The sequence below is a fragment of the Halichoerus grypus genome, chromosome X (genome assembly GCF_964656455.1).
Source record: "Halichoerus grypus chromosome X, mHalGry1.hap1.1, whole genome shotgun sequence".
Taxonomy (NCBI): domain Eukaryota; kingdom Metazoa; phylum Chordata; class Mammalia; order Carnivora; family Phocidae; genus Halichoerus; species Halichoerus grypus.
In genome coordinates, this window is record NC_135727.1 from 119161540 (window position 1) to 119181591 (window position 20052).

Genomic DNA, 20052 nt, shown 5'->3' on the forward strand with positions numbered 1-20052 from the left:
GTACATTCACAAAGTTGTACAACAATCACCATTGCCTAATTCCAGAACATTTTCATCACCCCAAAAAGAAACCCCATATCCTTTAGCAGTCCCTCCCTCTTGCTCCCCCACCGGGACCCTGGCAACCACTATATCACCTTCTGTCTCCATGGACTTGCCAATTCTGAACATTTCATATAAAACAGAATCCTATTACGTGGCCTTTTGTGTCTGGTTCCTTTCATTTAGCATGTTTTCAAGGTTCACCCATGTAGGATGTTATCACTACTTCATTACTTTTTATAGCTGAATAATATTTCATTGTATAGATATAATACACATTTTGTTTATCCATTCATCAGTTGATGCATAACTGTTGTTTCAACTTTTTGGCTACTATGAAAAAGGCTGCCATGAATACTCATGTACCCATTTCGGCACAGACATGTGCTTTCAACCCTCCTGTTTACATACCTAGAGGTATCACATGGCAACATTATGTGCAACTTTTTTTAAAATATTAAGTAATCTCTACACCTAACATGGGGCTCAAACACAGCCCCGAGATTAAGAGTCGCATGCTCCTCCAACTGAGCCAGCGAGGCGCCCCATTCTGTGTTACTTAAGACTCCATATCTGCTTTTACACATATAATTGGGGCTGCTAATTTTGAAGAAATAAGTTTGTAGGGAATTAAAATTATTTCTTGTATTTCTATAAGAATTTTTAGGCTTTCCAAGTTAGTGAAAAATAGATTTAATAAGGATAATTCTGTAGAGAAAACCATACAAATCAAACACTGTTAATCTTAGTATACTAAGTATAAAAAATTTAGGGGCAGGGCACCTGGGTGGCTCAGTCAGTTAAGAGTGTGCTTTCGCTTGGGTCATTATCCCAGGGTCCTGGGATTGAGCCCCACATCAAGCTCATTGCTAAGCAGGGGGCCTGCTTCTCCCTCTCCATCTCCCCCTGCTTGTGCTCACTCTCTCTGTCAAATAATTAAATAAAATTAAGAAAAAATTTAGAGGCAATGAGTAAGGCTAAAATAAAAGGGGATTTCAGATTTCATAACAAGATTTAACATACTACTTTCTTAGTCCTAAATCTCAAAACACAGCAGGAGAAAAAAAAAACATACCCTTGAAAGCCAGTCTTTTTTTTTTTTTTTAAGATTTTATTTATTTATTTGACAGAGAGACACAGCAAGAGAGGGAACACAAGCAGGAGGAGTGGGAGAAGGAGAAGCAGGCTTCCCACCAAGCAGGGAGCCCCAATGCGGGACTCGATCCCAGGACCCTGGGATCATGACCTGAGCCGAAGGCAGACGCTTAACGACTGAGCCACCCAGGCGCCCCTTGAAAGCCAGTCTTAACCCACTTTCTGAACTACAGATAACATTATGTTGTCTCTAAAGTGCTGTGACTAGATTTTAAATAAAACAAGCAAATAAATATAGTTTTCACAGTAAATTTCAAACTACATTAAAGATGCAAACAAGGTAAGTCAAATACTACTTTGCCAAGTTGGCCCCAAATTTTGTCAAGAAAGCCTATTCCTAATTACCTAGAGAAAATGACTTCCTACTCTGCTATCTCTGTCTCCTGCACAAAATGCAGTAAATACACACATTGACCCCACTGAAGACAAGAGATGTATTAGCTAAACATCTACCTCAACACTGGCAACGTTCATAACCACCTGTGCTGCGGAAAACAGAAGTAAAAAGAGCAGCATGTGAAAATGTCCAACCACTGAGCACAGATTATTACCTAAAGTTTTCTCTTTGTTCCTGCTGCATTCTGAATCCTGCTGACCGTCAGGCGGATCTATTCGAGCTTCTCGCCCAGGAATTTCCTCTCTTGACTCTTGTGTGCAGTATGCTGGGCTCATCAAACTCCTGTTCTTTCTAATAAAATCACTGCCTTCATCTTCTTCCAATGAATGCTTGTTACTTGTGCCACCACAATTTGAGTCTTGATGTTGAAGAATATCATTTGATTGAGAGTTGTGTAACATATCTGCCTTCACTCCTAACCCACACATTCCAGCTTCTTCCATTGTGCCAATCACAAACTAGAGGGAAAGAGGAAAAGAATATGGAAAGAGGGGTTACGTCAAATGTAATCAATGTTTACATCCAATGATACACCATAGGTTGATAACTTTTTTCTTTCTTAGTGATGTGTAAAACTGATTTAAATATGGTAATTTCTAAGTTTCACAGAGAGGGGGACATAACTGTAAAGTATAAGAAAATTAAAGTTAAAAAAAATCACATAACTAAGTGGTACCAAAGGAAGTGAGAAATGCCATTTAGGTGTAAATCTAAACTTATTTCCCTAGGGGCGCCTGGGTGGCTCAGTCCGTTAAGTGTCTGCCTTTAGCTAGGGTCGCGATCCCGGGGTCCTGGGATCAAGCCCCATGTCTGGCTCCTTGCTCAGCAGAGAGTCTGCTTCTGCCTTTCCCTCTGCCCCTCCCCACCACTCGTGTTCTCTCTCTCCCTGTGTTTCAAATAAATAAAATCTTTTAAAAAAAATTTTAAAAAGGGGCACCTGGGTGGCTCAGGTCATGATCCCAGAGTCCTGGGATTGAGCCCGAGTAGGGCTCCCTGCTCAGGGTGGAGCCTGCTTCTCCCTCTCCCTCTGCCTCTCCCCCAGCTTGTGCTCTCTCTTGCACTCAACTCATTCTCTTGCACTCAACTCATTCTCTCAAATAAATAAAATAAAATCTTTAAAAAAAAGAGAAAGTACTCAAACTTCCTTTAAAAAAAATAAACTTTTTTCCCTATAAAAATTCACCATTAAAATAATCAGCATCGTGCTCGCTTTGGCAGCACGTATACTAAAATTGAAAATAATCTGCATCTTAGAAATGAAATTATCCCATTAGTGAACATTAATTATTCTGTTCCTATCCTTGAAGAGATGGTACAGCAGAGATGGCTCACTAGCTATCCAGCAAAAACCCTTGCTCCTCCAATATCCTCTGGAGCTGGCACTGCTGGACAAATGCTCAGCCTGGGACTCCATTTCCCAGCCCCCTGTATCTAAGTGGAACTCCCATGTAAAGTTCCCACCAATGAAATATAAGACAAAATAATGACTGTCCCTTTTTCAACAGGACTTTCATTGTTAGAAGCATACATTCTTTCCCCACCATTTCTTCCCCATTCTGGCTGAATGCAGACATCTCCTAGACCCTGAGAGATGGCACAGCCACAGGATGAAATAAATAACAGTCTAGGCCCCTAAATCCCGTGTACATACAAAAGAAGGCTGCCCTTCTTACAAAGAACACCCACACTGGACTATTAGATGAGCACAAAAATAAATTTCTCTCACGTTAAGCCACGGAAAACTGAGAAGTTAACGTTTTAAGCAACTATCCCTGCCCTAACAAATGTAGATAGTAGCCGTGGGAGTGAAGGCATTATTCTAGTATTTTATTCTCAAATCAGTAAAATTTACCTTGCTCTCTCTTCTATTATATTGTTAACCCATTTATGGGTTCCCCCCCCTTAACATAATGTGGCACAAATTTGAATTCTATACATTCTATACATTCCCTCTCTGTATGAAAGAGGGCCTCTTCCCTTTCTGAATAATACAACTGGAGGGGAGAGGTGTCTAGTATCTTTCTCTTACCACAAGTGGACAAAAACTACTTTCCAAAGTTAATAGGAGAGCAGAGATTCATTATTTCAACTTGTAAGAGTACTTCCAACTGAAGAACTAAAAATGATTTAAAGTATCAATGTAGCAGGGGAGGCGGAGATTATGACAAGTCCTTATCTTTTCCAGCCTAGTGTTGATAATCAGGTACTATGCTTATGGAAGGACAAACTGGTATAACCACTTTGAAAAACGCTTTGACCAATACGGATACCTTCCAACCCAGTTAATTCTACTCCTAGGATTTTCCCCAAGTGTGTACATAGGTGCAGCCAAAGGCCAAGAATGTTGAAAGCAGGGCTATTTGTAATTGCCCCAAAATGGAATCAACCCAAATTTGTATCAACAGAAGAAGGGATACATTGTACTATGCTCATACCATCCAGCAACAAGAACTAACTACTGCTAGATGCAGCGACACAGATGAGTTTCATAGACCAAACACTGAGGAAGGTGCCAAGGAATCCATACTGTAGGAAACCACTTATATATAAAGTTCAAAAACAGGCAAGGCTAATCAATTGTGCTGGAAATCAACAGAGTGGTTACTTTTGGGGGTAGGGTCTTCTGGGGTGCTTGGTAATATTCTACTTCTTGATCCAGATCGGGTAACATTGATGTTCACTTTATGAAAATTCATTAAGCCTAAACATTTGCAATTCGTGTACTTTATTGAAGTAAAACATATTTCAGAAAAGTTTATTTTAAAAGTTGCAATTTATATATTATTCAAGAGTTATGAAGAAACAAAACAATATTTTCCTCTGGATAGAAGGCTAGCAATGTGTTGCTTTTTGTAATACTTTTAAAATAACGTGCATGCGGGGCGCCTGGGTGGCTCAGTTGGTTAAGCGACTGCCTTCGGCTCAGGTCATGATCCTGGAGTCCCAGGATCGAGTCCCACATCAGGCTCCCTGCTCAGCAGGGAGTCTGCTTCTCCCTCTGACCCTCCTCCCTTTCATGCTATCATTCTCTCTCTCTCTCAATAAATAAATAAAAATCTTTAAAAATAAATGTGCATGCAATACTTTCATTTCTTAAAAAAATTAATGCATTAAGGGGAAATGGGTTGTCTATTTTCAGAGTTACTGTTTGATGCTACACTCTAAGCCTAAAAACTTAGAAATATTGAAAAGACTCTTAAATTCTTTCAAAAACTTTTATTTTTTTAAGATTTTTAAAATTTATTTGAGAGAGAAAGCATGAGAGGGGAGGGTCAGAGGGAGAAGCAGACCCCCTGCTGAGCAGGAAGCCCAATACAGACTCGATCCTGGGACTCCAGGATCATGACCTGAGCCGAAGGCAGTCGCTTAACCAACTGAGCCACCGAGGCGCCCTTCCAAAAACTTTTAAAACTCACTCCCATATGTAATGCATTCTGTGGAATGAGATTACTCAAGTGTAATCCATAGGTATTAAATTTATAAAATATTCATGATGAAGTTTCAAGAACTTCAAAACAAACATCTTTCATTAAATTTCATTCCTGCAGAAACTTCTTAAAGCCATGAATATGCCCAAATAACATACTACCTACATATTAATCTCAAACTAAATGCAAAGTGACCATTTATTGCTACACTAGACATAGAGCTACTAGTTCCACCTCTACTTTCTCTCAAATACTGAACTGCCATTTACTGTTGGGCACATGGATAACGTTAACAGCCACCCTCTATACAAAAGCAGTACAGAGGAAAAATAATACGTGCTGTGAATATCATCTTTCCCAATTTTTAAATTATTTTTTAAAAATTTTATTTTTATTTATTTGGGGGGGGTCAAGTTGGGGGAGGAGCGGCAGAGGGAGGAGGAGACTCCCCACTGAGCAGGGAGCCTGACGCACGGCTTGATTCCAGGACCCCAAGATCATGAGCCGAAGGCAGACGTTTAATCAACTGAGCCACCCAGGCGCCCCTTCCCCAATTTTTAAAAAATAATTTTTAAACCTATCCCCTGAAAACCATTAGTATAAGAATGGGTTCACACAACCACAACATTGGTTTTAAATACTGATGAAAGTCTGTTAAGAAATAATTAAAATGGAAGATTGCTATCTCTAACACATGACAGAATTTCTCAGAAGTGTAATGATGATAAAATCCACATCGTACCAGAAAATGCTTTGTCAAGCCACACCAGAAATATCATGAGCAAGCAATTTGTTGGAAGACGGGGGAGCCATCATTTAATTAATGAGTAATTTTCACCAAGGAAAACCTGAGGCCTCTCCTAGGATCAATTTTAATAAGAAAGGTATCTGAGAGATGGAATTTGTTAATTTCACGTTTTTCAGTTCTATTAGTGCTTCTCATAACCTTTATTGAGATATAATTCACATGTAATTCACCAATTTAAAGTGTGCGATCCACTGGTTTTTAGTATTATTCACAGGGCTGTGCAACCATCACTACAATCAATCTTAGAATACATTTAGCACCTCAAAAAGAAACCCTCCCATTACTCCCAGCCCTAGGCAACTAATGTACTGTGTCTCTACAGATGTGGTTGTTCTGAACAGTTCACATAAACAGAATCAGATAATACGTGGCCTTTTGTGTTTGGCTTCTTTCACATAGCATGATTTCAAGGTTCATCCATGGTGTAGTATGTATCACTACTTCATTTCTTTTTATTGCCAAATAATATTCCACAATTTGGATATACCATATTTTATTTATCCATTCATCAGTTGATGAGACATTGGATTATTTCCAAGTATTGGTTATTATGAATAATTCTGTTATGAACATTAATGTACAAGCCTTTATGTAGACATATGTTTACATTTCTGCAGGCTATATACCTAGAAGTGGAACTGCTGGGTCATATGGTCACTCCATTTAACCTTTTGAGGAACTGTGACACTATTTTCCTAAGTGACTGCACCATTTTATATTCCCACCAGCAGTGTGTTAGGGTTCCAGTATTTATACATTCTCACCAACACTTGTTATTGTCTGTCCTTTTGATAACAGCCACTACAGTGTGAAGGTATCTCATCTAATGAATAATGATGTTGAGAATCTTTTCATGTGCTTATTTGGCCATGTATACCTCCTCTGAAGAAATGTTTATTCAGATCCTTTGCCCCTTTTTTAACTGGTTATTTGTAATTTTCTTATTGAGTTGTAAGAGTTCTTTATATATGCCAGATACAAGTCCCTTATCAGATATGTGATTAGCAAGTATCTTCTATCACTGTTCTCTCAATTTTGGAGAAAAGGCACAATATATTCACCTATTTCAAAATGTCATAAATTTAATTAAAAGTTACTCTGGCCTTTAGATTAAAGGCATATAGGTCAATTTCAACTATCAGACAGAAAAAATTGAAGGACTAGAAAGGTCAAAATGTTTACCTAACTCAAAATAGTAGCTGGTAGCACTGAGCATAAATAAGGACACGGAATTAATGTGTAGAGTTAATAACCATCACATCTCATGCTGTCCTTCTATTTCACTGTTCTCTATTTTTAGTTAATACTACTTCTTTTTGTCTTTCCAGACACTCCGCTTTGGCCTCTCAGATCCTGTCACACACATTACATTATCACTTATTTGGTATGCATATCCAGTTAGACAGCAAAAGCTTATGCATAAAAGGTACTCAGTTGTCAACTGATGGAGAACACAAGGGGCCAAAATGATTGCTGAAAACAAGCCATGGAAAGTACCTAAACATTACTATACAAGTTAGAGGAAAATACCACTACTGCTACTTTATCTTTAGAAGCAATACAGTATTACATTTCCCTTCTTTCCTGTGCAACTAATTTTGATGTATTTTTCACACTTGCTAATGAAAGACTAACTTTGGCGCTACAAAATCTTTGTTTATGAATAAGCCCAGGTCCAGCTGGACTCTTGAAATAGCAGGCCCCAATTTTTCTACTGTAAGGACTATTTGTTCAAGAACCTACTTGAGGCTCTGCACTGGGCCATGATATGAAGCAAATTCTTAGGCCAACAACTTTTTTTTTTTTTTAAGATTTTATTTATTTATTTTGACAGAGAGACAGGGAGAGGGAACACAAGCAGGGGGAGAGACAGAGGTAGAGGGAGAAGCAGGCTCCCTGCTCAGCAGGGAGCCCGATGCGGGACTCGATTCCAGGACCCTGGGATCATGACCTGAGCCGAAGGCAGACGCTTAACCGACTGAGCCCCCCAGGCGCCCCAGGCCAACAACTTTAAATGGTAAATTATTTCTCAGCCCTCATCTCCTCAAGCAGAGACCTCTACATCACATGGCCAATACAACTCCCTACTCTGCTCTCTCTCAGAGCCATTGTGGATGCCTTTTCTTGGGTATAATCTCCTGTAAAAACAGCAGCAGGTAGGATTTATACAGCAAATCCTACATCCTGGCACAAGTGTAAGCACTTTCCTATATTAACTAACTTAATCCTCACAATAATGTCACAAGATAGGTATTATTATTATCTCCATCTTACAGATGAGCAAACTGACACGGTAAAGTCAAGTATCATGCCAAAGGTCACAATTAGTAAATAGCAGAACAAAGATTTGAACCCTGGCAGTCTGGTTTCTGAGTCCACTCTTTTAACCACAGTGATATACTGCTTCATGACTACCCTTTGTCTACTATACAAACACCCTTGTCCTGGCCCAGCCATCTAACAGACATCTATTTAATAATGGGTAGAGATGCTCCCCATATGCATAAAAACAAATTGCAAAACAGTACGTACCACATATTTTATACACACACACGTACATTATGCATGTATATACACACCCATTAAAATGTTGGGAGAAGGGGTACCTGGCTGGCTCAGCTGGTAGAGCATGCAACTCTTGATCTGAGGGTTGTTGGTTTGAGCCCCATGTTGGGTGTAGAGATTACTTAAAAATCTTAAAAAAAAATGTTGGGAGGAAATACATCTACATTAGAGGGGGAGGGATAGAGGGAGAGGGAATTTTTTTTTTTTTTTTAAGAGAGAGTGAGAGAGAGCACAAAGTGGGGAGGGGAAGAGGGAGAGAGAGAATCTTAAGCAGGCTTCATGCCCAGTATGGAACCTGACGCAAGGCTCAATCTCACGACTGAGATCATGACCTGAGCTGAAATCAAGAGTCACTTAACCAACTGAGCCAACCAGGCACCCCAATAATGTTTATTTTTAAATAGTAAAATTACGGATGGTACTTCTTTTTCCTTCTCTGTATCTTCTAGTTTAACTACAGTGAATTTTTATTACTCTTGGAATTGAAAAAAAATTCAAAAACTACTCATACTAGGGGCGCCTGGGTGGCTCAGTCGTTAAGCGTCTGCCTTCGGCTCAGGTCATGATCCCAGGGTCCTGGGATCGAGCCCCACATTGGGCTCTCTGCTCAGCGGGAAGCCTGCTTCTCCCTCTCCCACTCCCCCTGCTTGTGTTCCCTCTCCCTCTCTCTGTCAAAATAAATAAATAAAATCTTAAAAAAAAAAAAACTACTCATACTAATAACACTGGAAGCATCATAGAACATATGTCAATTTTATTAAAATTTCTACACACAGTCATTTAAGATAAAAAAATTTTTTAATTTTATTTTTAATTTTTTTTTGAGAGAGAGAGAGAGTGAGTGTGCACCCCGGGGGGGTGGGGGTGGCAGAGGGAGAGGAAGAGAGAGAATCCCAAGCAAGCTCCATGCCCAGCACAGAGCCAGACACAGTGCTCCAACCCACGACCCCAAGATCATGACCCGAGCTGAAATCAAGAGTAGGATGCTCAATCGACTGAGCCACCCAGGCAGCCCCAAAATTAATTTATTGTTTTAACACAAATGGATACTCAAATGAAATAAAAAATGTTAAGACCTATAACCCAACAAAAATGGGCAAACAATATGAAGCAAGAAATCACAGAAAAGAAAATACAAGTGGCTAGTAAACACTTGTAACTTTACTCACAACAAGAGCAGTGCAACTTAAAACTATCAGATACCATTTTCACATCAAAAACTGACCAGTGTGGGAAGGGGGGGGGGTACTCTCAAGCATTCCTGGTTGGGGAACAAACTGGTTTAACCACCAAGCAGTCTAATTCAGGGGCACCTAGGTGGCTCACTCAGTTAAGCGTCTGCCTTCTGCTCAGGTCATGATCCCAGTGTCCTGGGATCGAGCCCCACATTGGGCTCCTTGCTCGGCGGGGAGCCTGCTTCTCCCTCTCCCTCTGCCTGCCCCATCTGCCTACTTGTGATCTCTGTCAAATAAATAAGTAAAATCTTTAAAAAAAAAAAAAAAGGAGTCTAATTCAGGGCAGGGAGTGTGTAGAAAGGGGCACAAAGGACCTTCTGGGGTGATGGGAATGCTCTATGACTTGATTAGGGTTTGGGTTACAGAGCTGCATGCACTTGTTAAAACTCAGCATGTACATATAACATGGCTTCACTGGTGAAAGGACCAACAGATGGGTAGATAAATGAAAAGGTATAGTAAACTACCAATGGTAGAATCTAGGTGGTGGCAATATGGATGTTAGTATCAAATTCTTTCAACTTTACTTTATGTTTAAAAATTTCCATAATAGGGGCGCCTGGGTGTCTCAGTCATTAAGTGTCTGCCTTCGACTAGGGACATGATCCCAGGGTCCTGGGATTGAGCCCCACGTAGGGCTCCCTGTTCTGGGGGAAGTCTGCTTCTCCGTCTCCCACTCCCCCTGCTTGTGTTCCCTCTCTTGCTGCCCCTCTCTCTCTCTCAAATAAATAAATAAATCTTTTTTAAAAAAATAACTTCCATAATAAAATGTTGGAAAAAAATCATGCCACAATGATTCAACCCACCAAATTCCTTTCTTATCAATTTCTTTTATGGACAAACCAGTACGTCTGTGAAATTATATACATAATGACATTTATGTAGCAGTATTTGTAGTAAGAAAAAAAATCAGAACTACCCTAAATGTCCACTAATAATGAACTGGATGGTAATAACTTTGTATGGTGAGAGATGACGAACTGTGGTGAGCATTTTGTAATGTACATAAATGTTGAATCACTATGTAGTAGAGCTGACACTAATATTGCATGTGAACTATACTTCAATTAAAATAAATAAATAATTAAAACTACATAGCCCCCTACCAAAATAATGGACTGGATAGATCAACTGTGGTATATCCATACAACGGAGTACGATAGCACCTATTAAAAAATAAGGTAGTTGTAGAACTACTGATCTGTAAGGGTAAGTTGAAAGGGGAATAAAGAAAAATGCCCAACACTATGTACTGCATGCCATAATTTGGATGTGTGTGTGTGGGGGGGGGTTGCATAAGTTTATGAGTGGGAATCATATATAATCTCTGGAAAGATACAAAGAAATACACTAATGGAGAGAAACTGGAGGTGGCAGGGAAGGAAGGGGACACCAAGCTTTCACAGAATGCCTGTTTTAAGTTAGGGACCATGAGTTACCTTCATAACATTTTTTTTTTTTAATACCAAGATGAATAGAGTAATATAGTACCTATCATTAGGAAAAATGAGGAGGAAGTGTTTATTGAAATTCCAATCTCAAATGAAAATGAAACCAACAATAAGTGGTTTCAAGATAAATTTCTATTCAAACTTTTCCCTGAAAACCACAAAACGAGCTATCACATTTTCATTTTGTTTATGAGTCTATAGTCATGAGCAGCACACACAGCTCTTATAGCTTGAAAGATACTAGAGAGAGCAGGTCATTTGGCCACAGCAGTGTTTACTAGAGCCCTAAACCCCAACAATCCTCCACCCCAGCCACTCCCCTCCTGTCAAACGATACATTTCTCAACCTTCCTCCCATTGTCCAAATACTTGGAGCTAAGATGATTCCTTAAGTGAAGAAGAGATGCCTTCAAAATGGATAGCCACCAGTTCACCAACCATTAATTGTAGGAGCAAATAGCTATTATAGAAATTTTTGCAAACATGAATACACTGTATTCATCTACTACTTTTAATAGCTTTTCCATCCACACATTTGAAACAGATCGCATAGGATTTAAAAACCTGAAGAAAAAAGTATTTAAATAAGTTTCTTTCCCGTCTACTCAACAATTTTAAAGTTTAAAACTTTCAGTTATGCTCTTTCAAATATTATTGAAGCTAAAGAACCATATTTCTTTGGCTTATTTTGTTTAAAGGGGTTAAAAGTTTCTAGTAACGACTGTTCTTTTACTAACACTCGTCTAAATAAAAAAACAAAAAAGCCAACACCCACATTCACTTCCTAATTATTTCAACTACCATCTGCTTAAATGAGATCAAATGTCTTCAACCAGTGCCAGGCATGTGTTAAAAGCAGAAATCACTCAATCCTTGCCACTGAAGACTAGGGTGGCCCTTGAGAGGAAGCAAGTGGGAAAGACTGCGCACATTTACGCATTTTCCTGAGGAGACAGCCGTAGCTTGCCTTGGGTTCCCAAAGAGTCTTGGAAAATTTTATCAAGTAGGTAAAGAGAACCTTCAGAACCTGCAGGTCCCTTTATTACCCCATTTACCCTTCCCCTCTGAGAGGTGGGTCTTATTGTTCCCAGATAAGGAAAATGAAACTTAGTGAGTTGAAGTAACTTGCCCACGATCATATTAAATAAAAGGAACTCACAAAATTCAAAAGCAGGTCTGTCAAACTCAAGAGCCTAGGTTTTCTTCATTATACAACTCCCCTCACATTTCATACATTAGCCTTGAAAAATGAAAGGTCAAACAGATCTCTCATGCGGTTACAAAATAAACCTAAGAAATTAAACGATGTCTAAAAATATAAAGCATGCTAGATATACAAAGATGAAATTGGGAAAACATTGGGAAAGAGCTTTAAGTTTTTAGCAGTGATTAACTCTGGAATTTAGGGAGGTGAGATAGAACTAATTTGGGGGTAGGGATATCTTTAAATAATTTAAGTGATTTTTTAAGGTATTGAGGTTGTTTTAGTTTTTTGGCTCAACTTGGGGCTTGAACTCTCGACCCTGAGATCAAAACATGAGCAGAGATCAAGAGTCCGGTGCTTAACCAACTGAGCCACCCAGGCACCCCTACTTTTTTGTGTCTTAGGATAAACTGAATTATCTCTAAAAATCCCTTCAACCGTATGTTTCTAATAACTTGCCCTAAGAGTTGTCAACTACCAAGCAGGAATATGAAGACAAGAGTGTATACTTGCCAGGCCCAGTGGGGGCCTGTGAAGGAAGAACCGCCTGAGGAAATACTGAAAGATACCAAAAATACTCTGTATCTCTCAAGACATCAGCTATCAGCCTTAGTTGATTTTTAAAATATGAACCTCCCTCCTAAATGTATCCAGTATTTTGAGAAGCTTTTATATTTCCAAATACAAATTTTACAAACTTATTATAACATTTACATTTTCATGTGCTTTTTAATTTTTTTAAATAGGTGGATGGAGTTGGTGGGGATTTCATGTACTTGGTGGGGGCTTCATGTACTTTTTAAATCAGAAAAGTGACTTTAGCTTTATATAAATCATTTAAAATAGTTTATATACTAAAGCTATTTTAGTCTTTCAAAGAATTATTCTGGATAGCAAACTTTTCCACACAGTTAACACTGCATCAATCATTCATCTCAAAATTCTGTTTTAACCATTTTGGATCAAAGCCTTTAAAATATATATTACATAACTTGATGCCTCCTTAAATAGTCTGTTTCACTGTGTTAGAAGAAAGGAGTGAAATGAAATTAAAGGGTTTTAATTCTTAACAGATAAAATGATATATTACTATGCACTAGAATATAATTAGATTCTGGAGTACATTTCTACAATGTCTATATTCTTTTCTGGGGGATGGGGAGGGGTAGAAGGAGAGGGAGAGAGTCTTACGCAGCCTCCACACTGATCTCACGACCCTGAGATCATGACCCGAGCTGAAACCATGAATTGGATGCTTAAACCGACTGTGCTGCCCAGGTGCTCCCCCCAATATTCTTTACGACAATAAACACTTAATATCTCAAAATATAAACTCCCACAGATGAAACCGTATTTTTATTTCAAGCATGAAATACTTGTCAGAGACTTCCTAATTATATAGCACTCTCTTCCAAAACAGACCATGCAGACCCATATATGGGAATTCACTATATTAAAAATGGTGTCATTTCAAATTGGTAAAGGAAATAAATGATTTCAGATATCTCCCAAACCATACGAGAGAAAAAGAGTGATACCCTGTAGCATCCCTCCAGATGAACCAGGACTGAAAAACAGAAAATGAAAACCAAAAAGAACTAGAAGTCCTAAGTAAAATTTTCTTCATAACCATGGCATGGGAAAGGACTAACCAAGAAGTGCAGAAGATATTTTTTTAAAGGAGAGGAAGATCCATTTGGACCAGCTTCAAAAGGCCATATTTGTACGGGCTTCAAATGAGTCAGAGACCCATTTGCAAGGGTTTGTTAACAAGCAGATCACAGTTACAGAACATGTTTAACCTCATTCATAATAAAAGAAATACAAATAAAAACGTAAGTCATCTTTAACCTACCAGATGTAAAAAGGTTGATTTAAAAAGAACAAAACAAACCTTACTGTGAGCAAACAAGTCCCTCAGTACAGTCCTGGGGAGTCTAAACTGGTAAAGTATTAAGTTTTGAGGGGTATTTAGCAGTATCTACCAATGTCACACATTCACTTTCACCCAGCAATTTCACCGCTAGTTTATTCTGAAGATATTACCACTCAAGGGCAAAGGCTATTTACCAAACTGACTGTTACCATACAAAACCACCTAAATATCTACAAATAAGGAACTGGTTAAGTAAATAATGCACATCCATACAAGGTAAAACTGCAGCTATTCAAAAGAATAATGTAGATTCAAGTCAATATGGACAGATCTCCAAGGTATAATTAAGTAGAGAAAAATACAAACATGTAATGCAGGATGAACGTCTCAGTATAAATTAAAAAGGTATTCATAGGGGTGCCTGGGTCTGCCTTCGGCTCAGGTCATGATTCCGGGGTCCTGGGATGGAGCCCCGCATCAGGCTCCCTGCTCAGCGAGGAGCCTGCTTCTCCCTCTCCCTCTGCCTGCCACTCCCCCTGCTTGCACTCTCTCTTTCTCTGTGTCAAATAAATAAATCTTTTTAAAAAATGTATTCATATTTAAGTTGATATATTGTAAAAATTTTTCTGAGGATATCCTCAAAATTGTTTACGATGACAGATGGGCCTAGAAGCTGGAAATGAATAAGACTTACTTTTCATTTTATACTTTTTGGTTCTATTTTATTTTATTATGTGAATTTATTACTTTCATTAAAAAAAAACCTTTGAAGTTGATTATTCTTTAATTTTGGGTGATATCACAGTATTATACTTGTTCATTATTCTACCACTACACCCCAAGATTAGAGTCTAAAGATTGCAGGAGTTGCTATTTCATGTCACCTTTTCCCTTCACCCTGCTCTACAGACCTCTAGATCTTTTTTTTTTTTTAAGATTTTATTTATTCATGAGAGACAGAGAGAGAGAGAGAGAGAGGCAGAGGGAGAAGCCGGTTCCCTGCTGAGCAGGGAGCCCGATGCAGGACTCGATCCCAGGACCCTGGGATCATGACCTGAGCCGAAGGCAGACGCTTAACGACTGAGCCACCCAGGCACCCCAGACCTCTAGATCTTTATACTCATATCTTCTACTGGATCATAGAAGTAGGATCTACTAAGCATGAGGTTTTGTAGCACTTCTCATTTATTTCCTTCTTAAAACAATTCTGAAAATTGAAATATCTCACTTAAATTTGGTCTCAATTTATAACTATGGCTAGGACATCTACCAAATCACTTTACTAGTTTAAAAAAAGTTCAATCATGGATAACTATTCACAAGTGGAATCAGATGATCAATATCTCCCCAAAGAAAACAGATAAAAAATCCTCAAAATATTAGCAAGGGGCACCTGGCTGACACAGTCAGAAAAGCATGCTACTCTGGATCTCAGGGTTGTGAGTTCAAGCCCCACGTTGGGTGTAGAGATTACTTAAATAAAACTTTAAAAATAATAAATAAAAATAAAATATTAACAAGTCAAATTCAACACTACATTAAAAGGCTCATACACCATGATCAAGTGGGATTTATTCCAGTGACTCAAGGATGGTTCAATAACCACAAATCAATTCAATATGATACACCAACATAAACAAAATGAAGGATAAAAATCACATGATCATCTCAATGGATGCAGAAAAAGCATTTGACAAAATTCAACATCCATTTTATAATAAAAACTCTCGGAGCACCTGGGTGGCTCAGTTGGTTAAGCGTCTCACTCTGGATTTCAGCTCAGGTCATGATGTCCAGATCCTGAGATGGAGCACCAAGTTGGGCTCCCCACTCAGCAGGGAGTCTGCTTGAGATTCCTCCCTCTCCCTCTGCCCCACCCCATGCTGACACACGCGCTCTCTCTCTTTCACTCTCTAAAATAAATAAATCTTTAAAAAATAAAATAAACTCTCAACAAAGTGGAGGCAGAAAGAACATACCTCAGCATAATAAGGGCCATACATGACAAGCCCACAGCAAACATCATACCCAACAGTGAAAAGCTGAAAGCTTCTCCTCTAACAGGAACAAGACAAGAATGCCCACCATTGCCACGTTTATTCGACATAGTATTGAAAATCCTAGCCACAGTAATAGGCAAGAAAAAGAAAATAAAAGGCATCCAATTAAGGAACAGGCATCCAATTAAGGAATAGGCATCCAATTAAGGAATAGGCATCCACGGGGCGCCTGGGTGGCTCAGTTGGTTAAGCGACTGCCTTCGGCTCAGGTCATGATCCTGGAGTCCCGGGATCAAGTCCCGCATCGGGCTCCCTGCTCAGCAGGGAGTCTGCTTCTCCCTCTGACCCTCCCCCCTCTCATGCTCTCTCTATCTCATTCTCTCTCATATAAATAAATAAAATCTTAAAAAAAAAAATAGGCATCCAAAACCGTCAGTATTTACAGATGACATAATTCTATACATAGAAAACCCTAAAGACTCTACCAAAAAACTCTTAGAATAAATAAATTCACTGAAGTTGCAGGATACAAAACCAATATACAGAAATAATTTGCATTTCTATACACTAATAATGAACCATCAGAAAGAGAAATTAAGAAAACAATCCCACCTATGATGGCATCAAAAAGAAAAAATACTGTCCTCTTCCGGGGACAGCGTCCATAGGCATTCAGAATGGTCCAGCGTTTGACCTACCGTTGTAGGCTGTCCTATAATACAGCCTCTAACAAAACTAGGCTGTCCCGAACCCCTGGTAATAGAATTGTTTACCTTTATACCAAGAGGGTTGGGAAAGCACCAAAATCTGCAAGTGGCGTGTGCCCAGGCCGACTTCGAGGAGTTCGTGCTGTAAGACCTAAAGTCCTTATGAGGTTGTCCAAAACGAAAAAACACGTCAGCAGGGCCTATGGTGGTTCCATGTGTGCTAAGTGTGTTCGTGACAGGATCAAGCGTGCTTTCCTTATCGAGGAGCAGAAAATCGTTGTGAAAGCGTTGAAGGCCCAAGCACAGAGTCAGAAAGCTAAATAAAAAAAAGCTTTTTTGAGTAATAAAAAAAATCAGAAGGCTTGGAAAAAAAAAAAAAGAAAAAGAAAAAATACCTAGGAATAAATTTAACTGGGGTGAGAAACACGTACGCTGAAAACTATAAAACACAGCTGAAAGACACTGAAGAAGACACAAATAAATGGAAAGATATTCTGTGCTCACAGATGGGGATAAACTCATGGATTAGAATAATTAACATTGCTAAAATGTCCATACTACTCAAAGCAATCTACAAATTCAATGCAATCCCTATCAAAATTCCAATGGCATTTTTCACAGAACTAGAACAAATAATCCTAAAATTTGTATGGAATTACAAAAACCCCAAAATAACCAGAGCAATCTTGAGCAAAGCTGGAGGTATCACACGCCCTGATTTCCAACTATACTCCAAAGCTCTAGTAATCAAAATGGTATGGCACTGGCCTAAAACAGATAGATCAAAGGAACAGAGTTAAGAGAGCCTAGAAATAAACCCATGCATATATGGTCAATTAATCTATCACAAAGGAGGTAAAATATACAACGGGGAAAAGACAGTCTTCAACAAATGGTGCTGGGAAAACTGAACAGCCATATGCAAAAGAATGAAACTGGACCACTTTCTTACACTATACACAAAATTTAACTCAGAATGGATTAGAATTGAAAGTGAAACCATAAAACTCCTAAAGAAAACAAAGGTGATAAGGCCCTTGACACAGCTTTTGGTGACACAGTTTTTGTTCTGACTCTAAATTTAGGCAATGGCAACAGAAGCAAAAATAAACAAATGGGGCTATATCAAACTAAAAAGCTTCTGCACAGGGGCACCTGGGTGGCTCAGTCGGTTGAGTGTCTGCCTTCAGCTCAGGTCATGATCCCAGGGCCCTGGGATCCAGCCCTGCATCGGGCTCCCTGTCCAGTGGGGAGCCTGCTTCTCCCTCTCCCTCTGCCCCTCCCCCCCAGCTCATGCACACATGCTCTCTCTCTCTCTCTCTCAAATAAATAAAATCTAAAAAGAAAATTCTTTCCCCCCTCCATCGGCCCCCACCCTGGCACGAGAGTGTGAACTCTCTCTCAAATAAATAAATCTTAAAAAAAAAAAAAAATGGGCAGGGACGCCTGGGTGGCTCAGTCAGTTAAGCGTCTGCCTTGGGCTCAGGTCATGATCCCAGGGTACTGGGATCGGGCCCCACATTGGGCTCCCTGCTCGGCGGGAAGCCTGCTTCACCCTCTTCCACTCCCCCTGCTTGTGTTCCCTCTCTCGCTGTATCTCTCTCTGTCAAATAAATAAAATCTTAAAAAAAAAAAAGGACAAGAAATAAGTGTTGGAGAGTTTACAGAAAAAAGGGAACCCTTGTGTACAGTGGGAATGTAAATTGGTGCAGCTACTATGATGCTACAATAGGGCAGTATGGAAGTTCCTCAAAAAATTAAAAATAGAACTACAACATGATCCAGCTATTTCACTTCGGGGTATTTATCTGAAGAAAATGAAAATACAAATTTGAAAAGATATATGCATCCCTATGTTCACTGCAGCATTATTTACAATAGCCAAGATAGAGAAACAATCTAAGTATCCATCAGCAGATGAATGGATAAGGAAGATCCTGTATATATACACAGTGGAGTATTACTCAGCCATAAAAAAGAACAAAATCTTGCCATTTGCAACAACAGTGATGGACCTAGAGGGTATCACGCTAAGCAAAATAAATCACACAGAGAAAGACAAATATTGTATGATTTCAATTATACGTGGAATCTAAAAAACAAAACTCATAGATACAGGGGATAGATAGGTGGTTATTAGAGAGGAAGGGGGTTGGAGGTGGACTAAAGGGTAAAGGAGGTCAATCACATGGTGATGGATGGTAAATAGACTTATTGTAGCGATCACTTTGTAGTGTATACAAATACTGATTATAATACTGTACATCTAAAACTAATATAATGTGATATTACCATTTTTCCCTCAATTTAAATAAATTGGGAAAAAAACCAGCCTAGTGTTTGAGATACATGGAATTTACAAAAGAGGGTTAACATAGTATACATAAGGCTAAACTCTGAGTAAAGGGAGGAAGGAAAACACCTAACATCTACTAACTGCTATGTGCTAAGCTTTTTAAATACATTATTTAGTCTAGCCTTACAATTCTAAGATAGTAAGAATGTCACTCCATTACATAGATAAACTAAGGAGCAAAGTAGGAAGTAAGAGAGAAAAAGTCCATTTTTTGAGACCTACATTTATTGAGCTTGGTATGGAGGTAATGCTTCTATGGGGGATGTCCTAAAGAATCATATTTGAAGTTAAGAATCATGATGTGGGGGGCGCCTGGGTGGCTCAGTCGTTAAGCCTCTGCCTTCGGCTCAGGTCATGATCCCAGGGTCCTGGGATGAAGCCCCGCATCGGGCTCCCTGCTCAGCAGGAAGCCTGCTTCTCCCTCTCCCACTCCCCCGGCTTATGTTCCCTCTGTCAAATAAATAAATAAAAAATCTTAAAAAAAAAAAAAAGAATCATGATGTGGGGCGCCTGGGTGGCTCAGCCGGTTGAGCATCTGCCTTCAGCTCAAGTCATAATTCCAGGGTCCTGGGATGGAACCTGCTCAGCGGAGAGCCTGTTTCTCCCCCTCCCTCTGCTGCTCCCCTTGCTTGTGCTCTCTCAAATAAATAAAATCCTTAAAAAAAAAATTCATGATTCATGAATACCCAAGTGTTCACTGACAGATAAACAAAATATGGTATGTAATACATACATTAAAATAATTATTCAGGGCGCCTGGGTGGCTCAGTTGGTTAAGCTACTGCCTTCGGCTCAGGTCATGATCCTGGAGTCCCTGGATCGAGTCCC

At 39.2% G+C, this 20052-nt stretch overlaps 1 protein-coding gene and 1 pseudogene across 3 annotated transcripts in view; one reads left to right on the forward strand and one right to left on the reverse strand.

Moving 5' to 3' along the window:
* TXLNG (taxilin gamma) overlaps positions 1-20052 on the reverse strand; it is a 64372-nt gene that overhangs the window by 31111 nt on the left and 13209 nt on the right. For all 3 annotated transcript variants that reach the window (XR_013444634.1, XM_078064350.1, XM_078064349.1), the window contains exon 2: positions 1749-2052. Coding sequence is in view for 2 of the 3 variants with exons in the window: in XM_078064350.1 (XP_077920476.1) it covers positions 1749-2052 (304 nt within the window). In the remaining variant the exon portion in view is untranslated. The remainder of the gene's footprint in view (positions 1-1748; positions 2053-20052) is intronic.
* Positions 16797-17215, forward strand: LOC144380557 (large ribosomal subunit protein eL34 pseudogene; annotated as a pseudogene).